Source organism: Lactuca saligna, chromosome 1, assembly GCF_052625555.1.
Source record: "Lactuca saligna cultivar CGN05327 chromosome 1, ASM5262555v1, whole genome shotgun sequence".
Taxonomy (NCBI): Eukaryota; Viridiplantae; Streptophyta; class Magnoliopsida; order Asterales; family Asteraceae; genus Lactuca; species Lactuca saligna.
The window spans coordinates 193,483,346-193,496,426 of record NC_136417.1 but is presented as its reverse complement, the minus strand read 5'-3'; the positions used below and the strand labels follow the sequence as shown (position 1 = coordinate 193,496,426).

At 47.8% G+C, this 13,081-nt stretch overlaps 1 protein-coding gene across 1 annotated transcript; it reads left to right on the top strand.

Moving 5' to 3' along the window:
• Positions 1-1,468: 1,468 nt before the first annotated feature.
• On the top strand, positions 1,469-2,309 carry LOC145014563 (uncharacterized). Its single transcript, XM_078972959.1, has 3 exons — positions 1,469-1,508; positions 1,592-2,109; positions 2,280-2,309. Exons 1-3 carry the CDS (start codon positions 1,469-1,471, stop codon positions 2,307-2,309), a joined length of 588 nt encoding a protein of 195 aa, XP_078829085.1.
• Positions 2,310-13,081: the final 10,772 nt, after the last annotated feature.

Below are 13,081 nucleotides of genomic sequence, written 5' to 3'. Positions count from 1 at the left end.
GTGAAAGATGTCGCCGTGTGCCAGTCGGCCAACCAAGTAAGCCTTATTTCTTATGTTAAATGTTTATGTTAAATTGTTAACTATGAATTGGATTCTACTAGTCTTAAAATGCTAGATTACACACTTATTTAATGTTTACATGTGAGAGAGTTGTACAACTAACGGCTAGAGCGAGCTGGAAATTTTGAAACTAGACGCGAATACGAAATTGGAACTTGTGTGCAAGGTAGTAGAAGGGCCCCTACTATTTAAAACATCGGTGCTGGTTTCAGGTCGGGTCAAGAAATATCTTGGCTGAAGCAAGCTGAGTGTTTCGTCTTCCTAGAAATATCTAGGCTGAATTATTTCTAAATATTTTCCTCCTTCTACGGATACAGATGGCTCCGCCTGCTCGCCTTAATCAACTCCAAATGGAGCAAGTTAGGAATATTGCCGCTGAGGAATTCAATAACGCTTTCAACCAACTAATCCCAGGCGTGACCAATGACATAATCAACCAGGTCAATGCTCTTCTGGATGAGCGCCTCGCAGCTATTCCCGGGGGAGCGTTACCGGCTCCACCTGTTCGGGATTCGGCATACTACTTCGAGAAGCTCAACAAGTGTAGCCCTCCTCTTTGGAACAGTGAATCTGACCCAGTTGCTGCTAAGCATTGGGTGTCAGATGTTGAGGGCGCCTTCATGACTGTTGGGTGTCCGGACCAGTACAAAGTTGTGATCGCCATAAATCAGCTGCGAAAAAGGGGAAAGATATGGTGCAACACCATCACCGCTCCATTAAACGAAGAAGAAGTGAGGGCCATGTCTTGGGCCCAATTTGTGGAGAGGTTCGAGGCACAATATGTGTCTAAGGTGGAGCAAAAGAGGATGCAACAATAGTTCATGGCCTTACAGCAAACTACCGAGTCTGTTAGCGACCTGAATGCCAAGTTCTTGGAAATGCTATCTTTTTGTCCCTCGTTTGCTGGGAATGAGGCCTGGTTGGTCAGCCGATACACTACCATTCTACGTACTGAGATTCGGGAATTCGTTAGCATGCAGGAGTTCCCGACTTTATCCGCGATCATGGATGCAGCGAGGAGGAGGAAATCGAGTTGCAGACCCAGTCCAAGAGGAAGGCCAATGACACCTCCTCCAAGACATCCGGAGATGCCCAGAAAAAGCAAAAGCAGGGTTGTAAGTCAAGGTATGAGTACAAGCTGTCTTCAGGTCAGGGAGAGAAAAATCCGTTGATATGCTACAACTGCAAAAAGCCAGGGCATCATTGGAAGAATTGTAGGGCTCCCTCTGCGAGTGCAGTTCCTCAGATTACTTCTGCTGCTCCCATCTGCTATCACTGCAATGAGACGGGACACAAGAAGCCCGAATGCCCAAAGTTGAAGGCTGGTAAAGGAGGTGGGGGTACAAATCCTGCAATTGCATCATCTTCTAAGGGACCCACTATGGTGACACGAGGTCGTGCTGACTAGATGACTGTGGATGAGCCGGTGATTACCGCGACAGTGGCAGGTAATTTTTTTTTCTTTTCTCTCCTGCCATTATTTAATAAATGGTAGTTAGAATTGTTTACATGATTGTATGTGGTAAATCAGGTACTTATTTGCTAGATTTCGAGCCCGCTGTTATTATGTTTGATAGCGGTGTTACCCATTCTTTTGTATCTCGCACGTTTATTAATCGTTTGGGGCATAGTATTGGAAAATTGGCTCATCCAATGGTTATCGAAGTTGCCAACATTCGCACTATTTATGTCACCGATGTTTATCGGGGTTGCACTCTCGAGTTTTCGAGAGTTGAATTCCCTATTGATGTTATCCCTATTGTGATACGAGAGCTCTGCGTTATCGTAGGCATGGATTGGCTTGATGTGTTTGATGCGGAAATCCACTGTCGTAAGAAGCAAGTTCGTGTTCGAAACCCTAGAGGTGGAGAACTTATTATTCAGGGGGGCATTCCCCACCTGGCTATGGCTTCTTGCTCTTCTGCTATAGCACTAGACGGCGTTCCTATTGTTTCTGACTTCAGCGATATCTTTCCGGAGGAACTCCCTGGCTTGCCACCTATTCAGCAAGTGGAGTTTCGCATTGATTTGGTGCCGGGTGCGACTCTGGTAGCGAAATCTCCTTACCGCTTGGCACCACCTGAAATGAAAGAGCTCCAAGATAAACTTCAGGAACTAAGTGATAAAGGGCTTATACGGCCAAGCTGCTCGCCTTGGGGTGCTCCTATTCTCTTTGTGAAGAAGAAAGATGGATCCCAGCAAATGTGTATTGATTATAGGGAGCTAAACAAGTGCACGATAAAGAATAGGTACCCGTTGCCACGTACTGACGATCTTTTCGATCAGCTTCAGGGAGCGTCTTGGTTTCCCAAGATTGATTTACGTTCCGGTTACCATCAGATGCGGGTTCGTGAAGAAGACATTGAGAAAACATCATTCCGTACTCGATATGGGCACTTTGAGTTCATGGTGATGCCTTTTGGGCTCACCAATGCACCCGCAGTGTTTATGGATCTCATGAAATAGGTGTGTAGCCTGATGCTTGACCGTTCGGTCATAGTCTTCATAGATGATATCTTAGTCTATTCTAAGAGCAAAGAGGAGCATCAGCAACACCTACGAGAGATTCTGGAAACTCTGGCAAGAGAAAGGCTTTATGCTAAATTCTCAAAATGTGAATTTTGGTTGGAAGAAGTTCAGTTCTTGGGGCATGTGGTAAATAAACATGGTACTATGGTCGATCAAGCCAAGGTTGACGCGGTTAAACAATGGAAGATTCCAAAAACACCTTCTGAAATTCGCAGTTTCTTGGGTTTAGCCGGTTATTACCGGAGGTTCATTGAAAATTTCTCTAAAATCGCCTAACCACTCACCCGATTGACCAAGAAATCAATGAATTTCGTTTGGGGCTCGGAGCAGCAGCTGGCGTTTGATGAGTTAAGGAAGCGATTGTGTGATGCTCCGATTTTGGCCTTACCTGATGGGGTTGAGGATATGGTGGTTTACTGTGATGCATCGCTTCAAGGTCTTGGTGTCGTGTTAATGCAACGAGATAGGGTGATAGCCTATGCCTCCCGACAGCTGAAACCCCACGAACGAAACTACCCCACTCATGATTTGGAGCTTGGGGCTGTTGTTTTCGCTCTTAAGATTTGGAGACACTATCTCTATGGAGTGAAGTTTATCATATACACTAACCATAAGAGTCTAAAATATTTGTTCGAGCAGCAGGATTTGAACATGAGGCAGATCCGATGGTTGGATGTGGTAAAAGATTATGATTGTGAAATTCACTAGCACCCCGGTAAAGCTAATGTGGTAGCTGATGCTCTCAGTCGTAAACAATCTATCGAACCGATTCGAGCTAAGTGTCTCCGGATCACGATGGTGTCATCTTTGTTAGATCTAATCCGCGACGCCCAAAAGATGGCAATACTGGAGGAAAACATCAAGCGTGAGAAGATTGGGAAAGAGTTGCCTAAGATGGAACGAGACGGGCGGGGTTTGCTGACTTGATACGATAGGGTTTGGGTTCCATATACCGGGGGAAATCGGAAAAACCTAATGGATGAGTCTCATAAGTCAAAATTTTCTATCCATCCTGGTGCTACTAAAATGTATCGGGACCTCCATGAGGCTTACTAGTGGCATGGAATGAAGAATGATGTGGCTCGATTTGTGGAAGAATGTATGACATGTCGGAAGGTCAAGGCGGAACACCAGAAACCACATGGGAAGTTGCAACCATTGGAGATTCCTGAATGGAAATGGGAGCATCTAACAATGGACTTCATTACAAAACATCCTAGAACTGCCCGAGGATCCGATACGATATGGGTGATTGTTGATCATTTGACTAAGAGTGCTCACTTTCTCGCTATAAAGGAGAGCTCATCGGCGGAGAAATTAGCCGAGATCTTTTTTCAGGAGTGTAACACCCAAAGTTTCGAAGACCAAGAAAGGAAAGAAAACCCTAAGTTTAGGGGTCGACTCGGCGAGTCCAAGGAGGGACTCGGCGAGTCCGAGCGGGATCCGGGTCAAGGTGTAAGTGACCAACTCGGCGAGTCGGCCAAGTGGACTCGACGAGTCTGGTCTGTGCGAGGAAAACCCTAAATCTGGGACTTTGGGCACTATTTAAGCTCCTTATACTCTCCATTAGGGTTCCTTAGAGCCCCCCTTGTTCAGAAAACGAAGCCTAAGCCTCCATTGTTGTGCATTCAAGCTTCCAAGCCATTTTTGGGTGATTTGAAGGAAGAATAAGGAGAGGAATCAGTGAAGCTTTAAGGATTTGCTTCAGATCTGGAGTTTGTGGAACCTTTTTGATGTATTGAAGGTATTAAGTCACTTCCTTCTCTTGGATCTAGCCTTGGTTGTGAGTTTTGGGGCTTTTAAGCCATGATTAGCCACCCTTATGGGGTGGAAGCCGGATCTGGAGTTGCTACTTCAGATCCAAGTGTGTTATAGCCGGGAGAAGCATAAAGTATCAGCCATTAAGTCGATTTTGAAGCCCCTTGGCCTTAAACCCTAGTTTATGGCATATTTTGCCTAGATCTCCTTCTCTACACGTAAAGTTTGCAACTTTACGTGTGGAATAGGCTTGGGAAGGGTAGATCTACAGTTTGGAGTCCATGCATGACTCTAAAATCCTCTGCATGTAAGGAGAACTGAAGGGACTCAGCGAGTCCTTTGAGTGGACTCGGTGAGTGGCATGAAGTTGTGGAGAAAGTCGACGAGTGGGATGAACGACTCGTCGAGTCGTATGAACATTGCCTTGTACTCGGCGAGTCTGTTCTTGGACTCGACGAGTCAGGTCGCGTGGTCCCAAACCCTTCGAGTTAAGACTCGAGTCAGAGAGTCGAGCCAGGACTCAGTGAGTTGGACAGGACAAGACTTGGGAATCAGTAGACTCGGCGAGTCAATGGCTGACTCGTCGAGTCGAGTCGCGAACAGGAATAACTCTAAGTATATGAACTCGGCGAGTCAGTATGGTGACTCGGCGAGTAGGGTTGGCCTGGAATGTTGACTGTGACCAGGACTTTGGCATTGGTACTAATTGACTTAGTTGACCATTGGAGGTCAGTTAGACTAAGTGTTATATTGATATTGGTAGCTCGAGGAGCTAGTGGAGCAGCAGTTCGAAGACAGAGGTCAGGTAGTGGTCAAAGGGATTAGCAGTAGCAGTTCAGCAGTATTAGGTGAGTTATCTTCTAGTAGTAGTGGGTCTACGGCCACAATGCCGGCCCACTAGTAGGAATTGTATGATTAGATGATTGTCTCTGTGATATTCATCTAGGGTTGCTACTACAAGCGTTATGTTTATGTGTTTGCATGATATGATGCTATGTGCTAGTGATAGTAGGGGAGATAGTCCCTAGGTTACCGGTCGATAGGGCCGAAGGGGCAGCCATGCCCAGCCATGTTAAATAAATTATGTGTTATGTGTTATGTGGTAATGGTAAGGGGTGAAATAGTCCCCAACATCCGGTCGAAAGGACCGAAGGGGAGGCCAGCACCCATATATGCTAGGCAGTATCCGGTCGAAAGGACCGAAGGGGAGGCTAGCACCCAGATATGCTAGGCAGTATCCGATCGAAAGGACCGAAGGGGAGGCCAGCACCCAGATATGTTAGGCAGTATCCGGTCGAAAGGACCGAAGGGGAGGCCAGCACCCAGATATGCTAGGTAGTATCCGGTCGAAAGGACCGAAGGGGAGGCCAGCACCCAGATATGCTAGGCAGTATCCGGTCGAAAGGACCGAAGGGGAGGCCAGCACCCAGATATGCTAGTCAGTATCCGGTCGAGAGGACCGAAGGGGTAGGTCGGGCACCCAGATATGCCTGACAAATTTACGTATGTTATGTGATTATGTGGTATGTGGTACAGTGGGGGGAACTCACTAAGCTTTGTGCTTACGTTTTACAGTTTTGTTTTCAGGTACCTTTTCTTCGAAGGGGAAGGAGTTGGCGCGGTAGCGGCACATCATGCACACACTCTGGTTTCCGCATTTACGAGATTCTCTGGGATTGTACTTGTTGGAATAATGTCTAAGGTTGCAACTATATTGGGCAAGTATTTGATCCGGTTGTGCATGGTCCTTTTGGGTTGCCTTCACCATAGCAACTTGATGGATGATTTGTTAAGAAAGAGTAAATATTATAAGGAATAATATATGGTTATTTGATTAATATAAGTCATAGATTAATTGTGTAACATCCCATAATCGCAAGAGTAGAGTTGAAGGGCTGAAAGTGCAAGTTTTAGAGGATGACTCGGCGAGTCCATGGCTGACTCGGCGAGTCAGGTCGCAGTCATGGTCGCGTGTCAAGTGGCCTACTCGGCGAGTCCATGGGATGGACTCGGCGAGTAGGTGCTGTATGGAGAAAACCCTAATTTCCGAGGTTGAGCCCTATATAAAGAGCATTATACCCCTCCACAGCCTCCCTTATTCCCACCTTGAGTTCCAGAAACCCTAAATTCGTGGAGAGATCATTTGTGGAGCAAATTAGAGCTTGGAGAGGTGTTGTTTGAAGAGATCTTGAAGGAGAAGTGGCTTGGATCAAAGGGCTTTGTTTGGATTCGAGTTTGGCTGCTATTGAGGCATCTTTTGGAGGTAATATCTCCGTCCTTAGGCTGTGCATTCCTAGTTTCATCATTTTGGGGTTTGTGGGGAGTATGTCTTGGAATGTTTTGGAGTTTGGAGGATAGATCTGAGGTTGCTACCTCAGATCTGGAATATTGAAGGCCTTGAGTGCATTAAAGTTCCTGTGTTTGAGTGCTTAGTGAAGCCACCATGTCCTAAACCTTGATTTTAAGGTGAATATGGCTTAGATCTCGTTAGATTCACGTAAAGTTTGCCACTTTACGTGATGGATGGATTGTAGGAGGTTGGATCTATGTTTTGGATCAATTGCATGGCCTGAGATGCTTCTGTATGGATTCAGAACGGTGGTACTCGACGAGTCACATGGGTGGACTCGACGAGTTACTTGAAGATGGCCTGGGACTCGATGAGTTGGAAGAACAACTCGGCGAGTAGGTTGAAGATGGCCTTGGACTCGACGAGTCCATTTGGACTCGGCGAGTCTTGTCGAGGAAGTCCCAATGTTTCTGATTGAGTCGATGAATCGGTGGGTCAAGGGATGACTCGGTGAGTTGAGTGCGAGTGGACTCAGAGTTGTTAGACTCGACGAGTCTTGGGGTGACTCGGCGAGTTGGGTCGCTAATTGAGGGAAGATCTGAGCATATGGACTCGGCGAGTCATCGGGTTGACTCGGCGAGTAGGGTCGGTCAGGGGTTGACTTTGACTTGTCCATGGTTGACCAGTTGTCTTACAGGGGTATTTTGGTGATTAAGGGTATTTATTGAGTTGTATGTTTTGATGATTAGTGAAGGAGTTCGTGCCAGAGTTCGGAGCAGCGGGATCTTATCTTTTCAGCCGGCAGTGTCGAGGTGAGTTATCCTCACTATATCAACAGGGTCTAAGGCACCAAGGCCGGCCCTTTATTGTATTGAGATTCAGCTATGGTTATTATGTTATTGTTTGATGTGTCTGCATCCTGGTAGCTAGGATGGTACATGCTAGGAGGCCTTGTTAAGGTCAGTTTTCCCGATATACAGAGTGATGCTATGCTAGTGACCGGTTAGGTCGGTAACCCGGTTAGGGTAATGATATGCTATGTGATCTGCTTGTTCGGTTTGTTGACTATGACTGTTATATGAATGTATGTTTTGTGCTCATGGTTGTTTGGACTGGAGATGGGTTGAGGCGGGTCCTGCTTTGTGCTGTAGGCCAAGATACCCAGGGCGGACCGGTTGTTCCGAAGGCCCAGCGAGCGGTCCGGATAGGCTGTAGGCCCCATGAGGGCGGACCAGACGTGCCGAGGCTCGGAGAGTGGACCAGGCCGACTGAAGGCCCGATGCGGGCGGACCAGTCACACTGTAGACTCAGAGAGTGGACCAGGTGGGTTGAAGGCCCGATGCGGGCGGACCAACCCCACTGTAGACTCGAAGGACATGAATAGACCCGGAGGATGGATCCGTTGGACTGAAGGCCCGATACGGCGGACCAGTCACACGGTAGACCCGATATGCATGGTTGTTCTATGTTCTGTTATGTTATGTATGTTTTATATGTTTTGGACCGGAAGGTCGTAGCCTGGAAGGGCGTATACGTGGTTGGTATTTTGGGGGTATCTCACTAAGCTTTCGGGCTTACAGTTGTGGTTTAATGTTTTCAGGTTCTTCAAGAGACTGTGGCAAGGCGAAGGCGCGATCGTACCGCTCCTCATGATTTTGTAGCAATGTGATTCTGGGAATACTCAAATGACTTGTGTTGAAAACCTTTTTGTAAACATTTTAATGAAAATCAGGTTGTTTTGAAAATTTTAAATTGGTTGTATTTTTCGGATGTTACAAGTTGGTATCAGAGCCTTGGTTTGAGTGAATTGGAGTAACATTTGTGTGACTCCAGTCTCAAATCGAGGAGAGTTTTCAAAAAGAGAATTTAAAATGGTTTTCAAAATAAGTAAAGGAGGACGCGGAGGTACGATCAGCCGGAGCCAGTAAGTAACCCCAAAATACCATACATGACAATTGTTTTATTGACCTTTGATAGAACAGCATGCTAGAGTTAGGCTAGGGATCTTCAGGATTTATTGATGAGTTGCCTGATTTATGATGCCTGCTAGCCTAGGGTTCCTTGTGAGAGATTTCTGGTGTTCCTCTAGTTGTGCGGATATAGCAATGTTGTGTGTGTCGCTAGGGTGTTGTGGGAGTACTTCATACAAATATGGGTTGGTGTGGAAGGTAGTATGGGCCCGTACTACTGAAAGCACGGACTCATACGCGTATCAGGGAAACCATGACCTCTAGGGTTGGGATGAGAGCTGGTTTCCGAGATAGTGGAATATGTCTGAGATTTGGTGTTTTATTTTCAGTATGGAGATTTCAGGGCATGCTGGGAGTGGATCCGGGTCAGGATCAGGAGCCGGAGAGGGAGTTCCGGGTGGGTCTGTACAACCCGAGGTTGTCAGCCAGATGAGTACGCATGAGTTGGATGCGAGGATTCGTGAGATCTTGCATGATGAGGTTGCTGCATTGTTTCGGGCTGAGCTGCCAGAGTTGTTTGGGTCGATCAAGACCGCCATGGTGGAGTATTTTGATGAGCGCTATGCGGCTCTCACGGAGACGGCTGCCGCGGCGGCTACAGCAGCTGTAGCAGCGGCAGGGGGAGGAGCTAGTAGAGGTTTTTAGTATCGGGACTTCGATAATACGAAGCCTCCCACTTTTGATGGAGTTCAGGATCCGATCGTTGCTATGAGATGGTTATCAGATGTGGAGGGATGTTTCTTCACGTGTTCATGCCCTGCTGATCAGAGGGTGAGGTGTGCTTTAAACCTGTTGAGGCTCGGAGCAAAGGATTGGTGGAGATTGACCACGGGGTCGTACTCGGATGCGCAGAGGGCTGCGATTTCATGGGATCGGTTCAGAGAGATGTTCAGCACTCGTTATGTTCCGCAGGTCGAGAGGGAGAGGTTGGCTCAGGAGTTCTTGGAGCTGAAACAGGATTCGGAATCGGTGACGGAAATCACCAGGATGTTTACTGAGAGGGCGATGTTTTGCCCTGAGTTCGCTTCGGAGCAGGCTCAGATGTCCCGATATCTGAGTATGCTAAAGAGAGACATCAGACAGTTTGTGTCTACGCAGAGGTGCGAGACTTTGCTGGAGTTGCAGGAGGCCGCCAGGCGGCGTGAGTTAGAGATTGAGTTACAGATGCGTGAGCTGAGGCAAGCTCCGGTTCAGTCGCAGCCGGCGACGAAACGGTCTAAGATCGTTGATTCCAGGATGGGAGATCAGGGTGGCCACATCTGTGGGAAGTGTGGAAGGGGTCATGCCGGGGTTTGTCGGTCCGGTGGAGCATGCCGCAAGTGCGGAAAGAAGGGACACTATGCGAGGGATTGTCGGCAGTCAGTGCCAGTTCGGGATTTGAGGATATGCTATCATTGTCATCATGTTGGACATTTGAAGGTCAACTGTCCACGGCTTGCTGCAGGACCGGTGCAGGCTCCAGCACCGGCTACGTTGAGGATCACAGGTGGAGATCAGGGTGGAGCTGAGCCCCCAAGGGCTTAGGGTCGTGTTTTTCAGCTTGCTGCTGCGGGTATTTTTCCTTCTGATGTTGATTATTTATGATTGTTGTGGAGTATTGTTATCTGTTGGTTTCGTTGAATTGCGTTTCGGGTTTTCGTGTGGTATCCGTTGTTCCTTGAGGGTTTGGCGAGTTGTGATCGAGATTTTGTTTTAGTATCTTTTGTTCCCTGAAGGATCGTTATGGTTATGGATTTGTACTTCGAGCTATCGTTGATTATCTTCGTGAGGATTGGTGGCGGATGCAGCGTTGGTTTGAAGGCCAGTTAGATTCTGTAGTCTGAGGAATTGATAGTTGAAGATTGGGTTCCTTTCGAGCAGGTTGTGCAGCATGGGAACATGATTGTATGAAAGTTGTTGGTGCTGGTGAAAAACATTTTTGAGTGTATGTGTTGATTCCTGCAAGGTTGCTTGGGGAGATCGGTGATGGCGACCGGTGACTAACTGTCAGTGTCTTAAGTGGGGGAGAATTGGAAATTCTCCGGATGATCGTTGGGCCTGAGAGGTTGTTTAGCTGCTTGAGAAATTCAGCGGTATTTCTATTAGTCGAGAGCAGGCTCGTATGAGTGAGTAACAGGCGTGCGGGGCGGAATGCAGACCTAGAGCAGTTGATTGAGGAAGGCATGGGAGCAGGCCGGGATCGAGCATGTATGATGGAGATAGAGTTCGGAACCCCTAGAGGGCTAGAACGGTATGTGCGGGAGGATTTCCCGAAGGGATGGTTCGGAGTGATGAATGCTAGTTGAGCGGTCCGGATAGACTGTAAGCCGGTAGGCGTATCAGTCAGACCGAAGGCTCGGAGGACGGTCCAGTCAGATTGGCTGAAGGTTCTGAGAGTGGTCCAGATTGGCTGAAGGCCTGGGGAGGCGGTCCAGTCATGCTGAAGACTCTGCGAGTATTGTTGGATCGGATCGAGGTTATGGGTTGCGTATGTTGCAGTGTGATTACATTGGGAGGTCTGGCCCCGGGTAGCAATCTTGAGCATTGAAGGTAGTGCATGGGCTTGAGAGTCCCTGTGATGAGGGTCAGAGTAGTGGTGATGCATGGATGTTGGGTACGCTTTAAAGAGGTAATGTAGCGTGAGATGAGCACCATGGTGCCTGTCATGGTAACTGGGCGGACGAGCGGTTTCCTTGATAAGAAAAGAGGGAGGAATGGAATTCCGAAAAGGGAGTGTGAATTCACGGAAGTGAAAGCGGCAGTGTAGAGTTATGATTGGAGTGGTCCGACGGTGGTTTTTGAGTAGTGTGTGTGCGGTGGTGGAATAAAAGCTCATTCAACTTGATGTGTTGCTTCGGGCGCGGAGGGAATACCGCGATGTAGAGCCAGGGAGAGGGATTCGGAAGGGATTTAGAGAAAGAGTCTTGGAATCTCAGTGTGATTCTGATCAGGGTTTTGGCTACGTTTTAGCGGTTCATCCTGGAAGGATGTTCGAGGATATCATCAGTGTATCGGTTTTTCCAAACCAGAGGGTGCTAGAGCTAGATCAGCATGGGTGTGTGATTGCGAGAGAAGAACCCGGAGGAGTTGCTCCGAAATGGAAGAATGGGTCTTTCGGTCATCATGGGATGGATAGAGTGGAATTCGGATCGGGAATCCGATGGTCCGTGGCTTTATAGCCATATGAGCCAAGTGAAAGATGAGAATTGGAGCAGTAAGGCATCATGGGTAATTCTCGGTTGTTGAGTGTGGTTATCGGAGGGTACAGTTGGTGCCCGGTTTGAGTAGGTGGTGGGGACACCGTATGGAAGGAGAAAGTGAGCTTCTAGTTCCATGGTTGTACCTTGAGGGACTTGGTTCGGTCAAGGTCAAGTGGCGCGTCGTGGGAAGTAATTTGAAGATGAGATGCCGTAGGCTTCGAGGACGAAGCCTAATTTAAGTGGGGGAGAATTGTAACATCCCGGAATCGCAAGAGTAGAGTTGAAGGGCTGAAAGTGCAAGTTTTAGAGGATGACTCGGCGAGTCCATGGCTGACTCGGCGAGTCAGGTCACAGTCATGGTCGCGTGTCAAGTGGCCTACTCGGCGAGTCCATGGGATGGACTCGGCGAGTAGGTGCTGTATGGAGAAAACCCTAATTTCCGAGGTTGAGCCCTATATAAAGAGCATTATACCCCTCCACAGCCTCCCTTATTCCCACCTTGAGTTCCAGAAACCCTAAATTCGTGGAGAGATCATTTGTGGAGCAAATTAGAGCTTGGAGAGGTGTTGTTTGAAGAGATCTTGAAGGAGAAGTGGCTTGGATCAAAGGGCTTTGCTTGGATTCGAGTTTGACTGCTATTGAGGCATCTTTTGGAGGTAATATCTCCGTCCTTAGGCTGTGCATTCCTAGTTTCATCATTTTGGGGTTTGTGGGGAGTATGTCTTGGAATGTTTTGGAGTTTGGAGGATAGATCTGAGGTTGCTACCTCAGATCTGGAATATTGAAGGCCTTGAGTGCATTAAAGTTCCTGTGTTTGAGTGCTTAGTGAAGCCACCATGTCCCAAACCTTGGTTTTAAGGTGAATATGGCTTAGATCTCGTTAGATTCACGTAAAGTTTGCCACTTTACGTGATGGATGGATTGTAGGAGGTTGGATCTATGTTTTGGATCAATTGCATGGCCTGAGATGCTTCTGTATGGATTCAGAACGGTGGTACTCGACGAGTCACATGGGTGGACTCGACGAGTTACTTGAAGATGGCCTGGGACTCGACGAGTTGGAAGAACAACTCGGCGAGTAGGCTGAAGATGGCCTTGGACTCGACGAGTCCATTTGGACTCGGCGAGTCTTGTCGAGGAAGTCCCAATGTTTCTGATTGAGTCGATGAATCGGTGGGTCAAGGGATGACTCGGTGAGTTGAGTGCGAGTGGACTCAGAGTTGTTGGACTCGACGAGTCTTGGGGTGACTTGGCGAGTTGGGTCGCTAATTGAGGGAAGATCTGAGCATATGGAC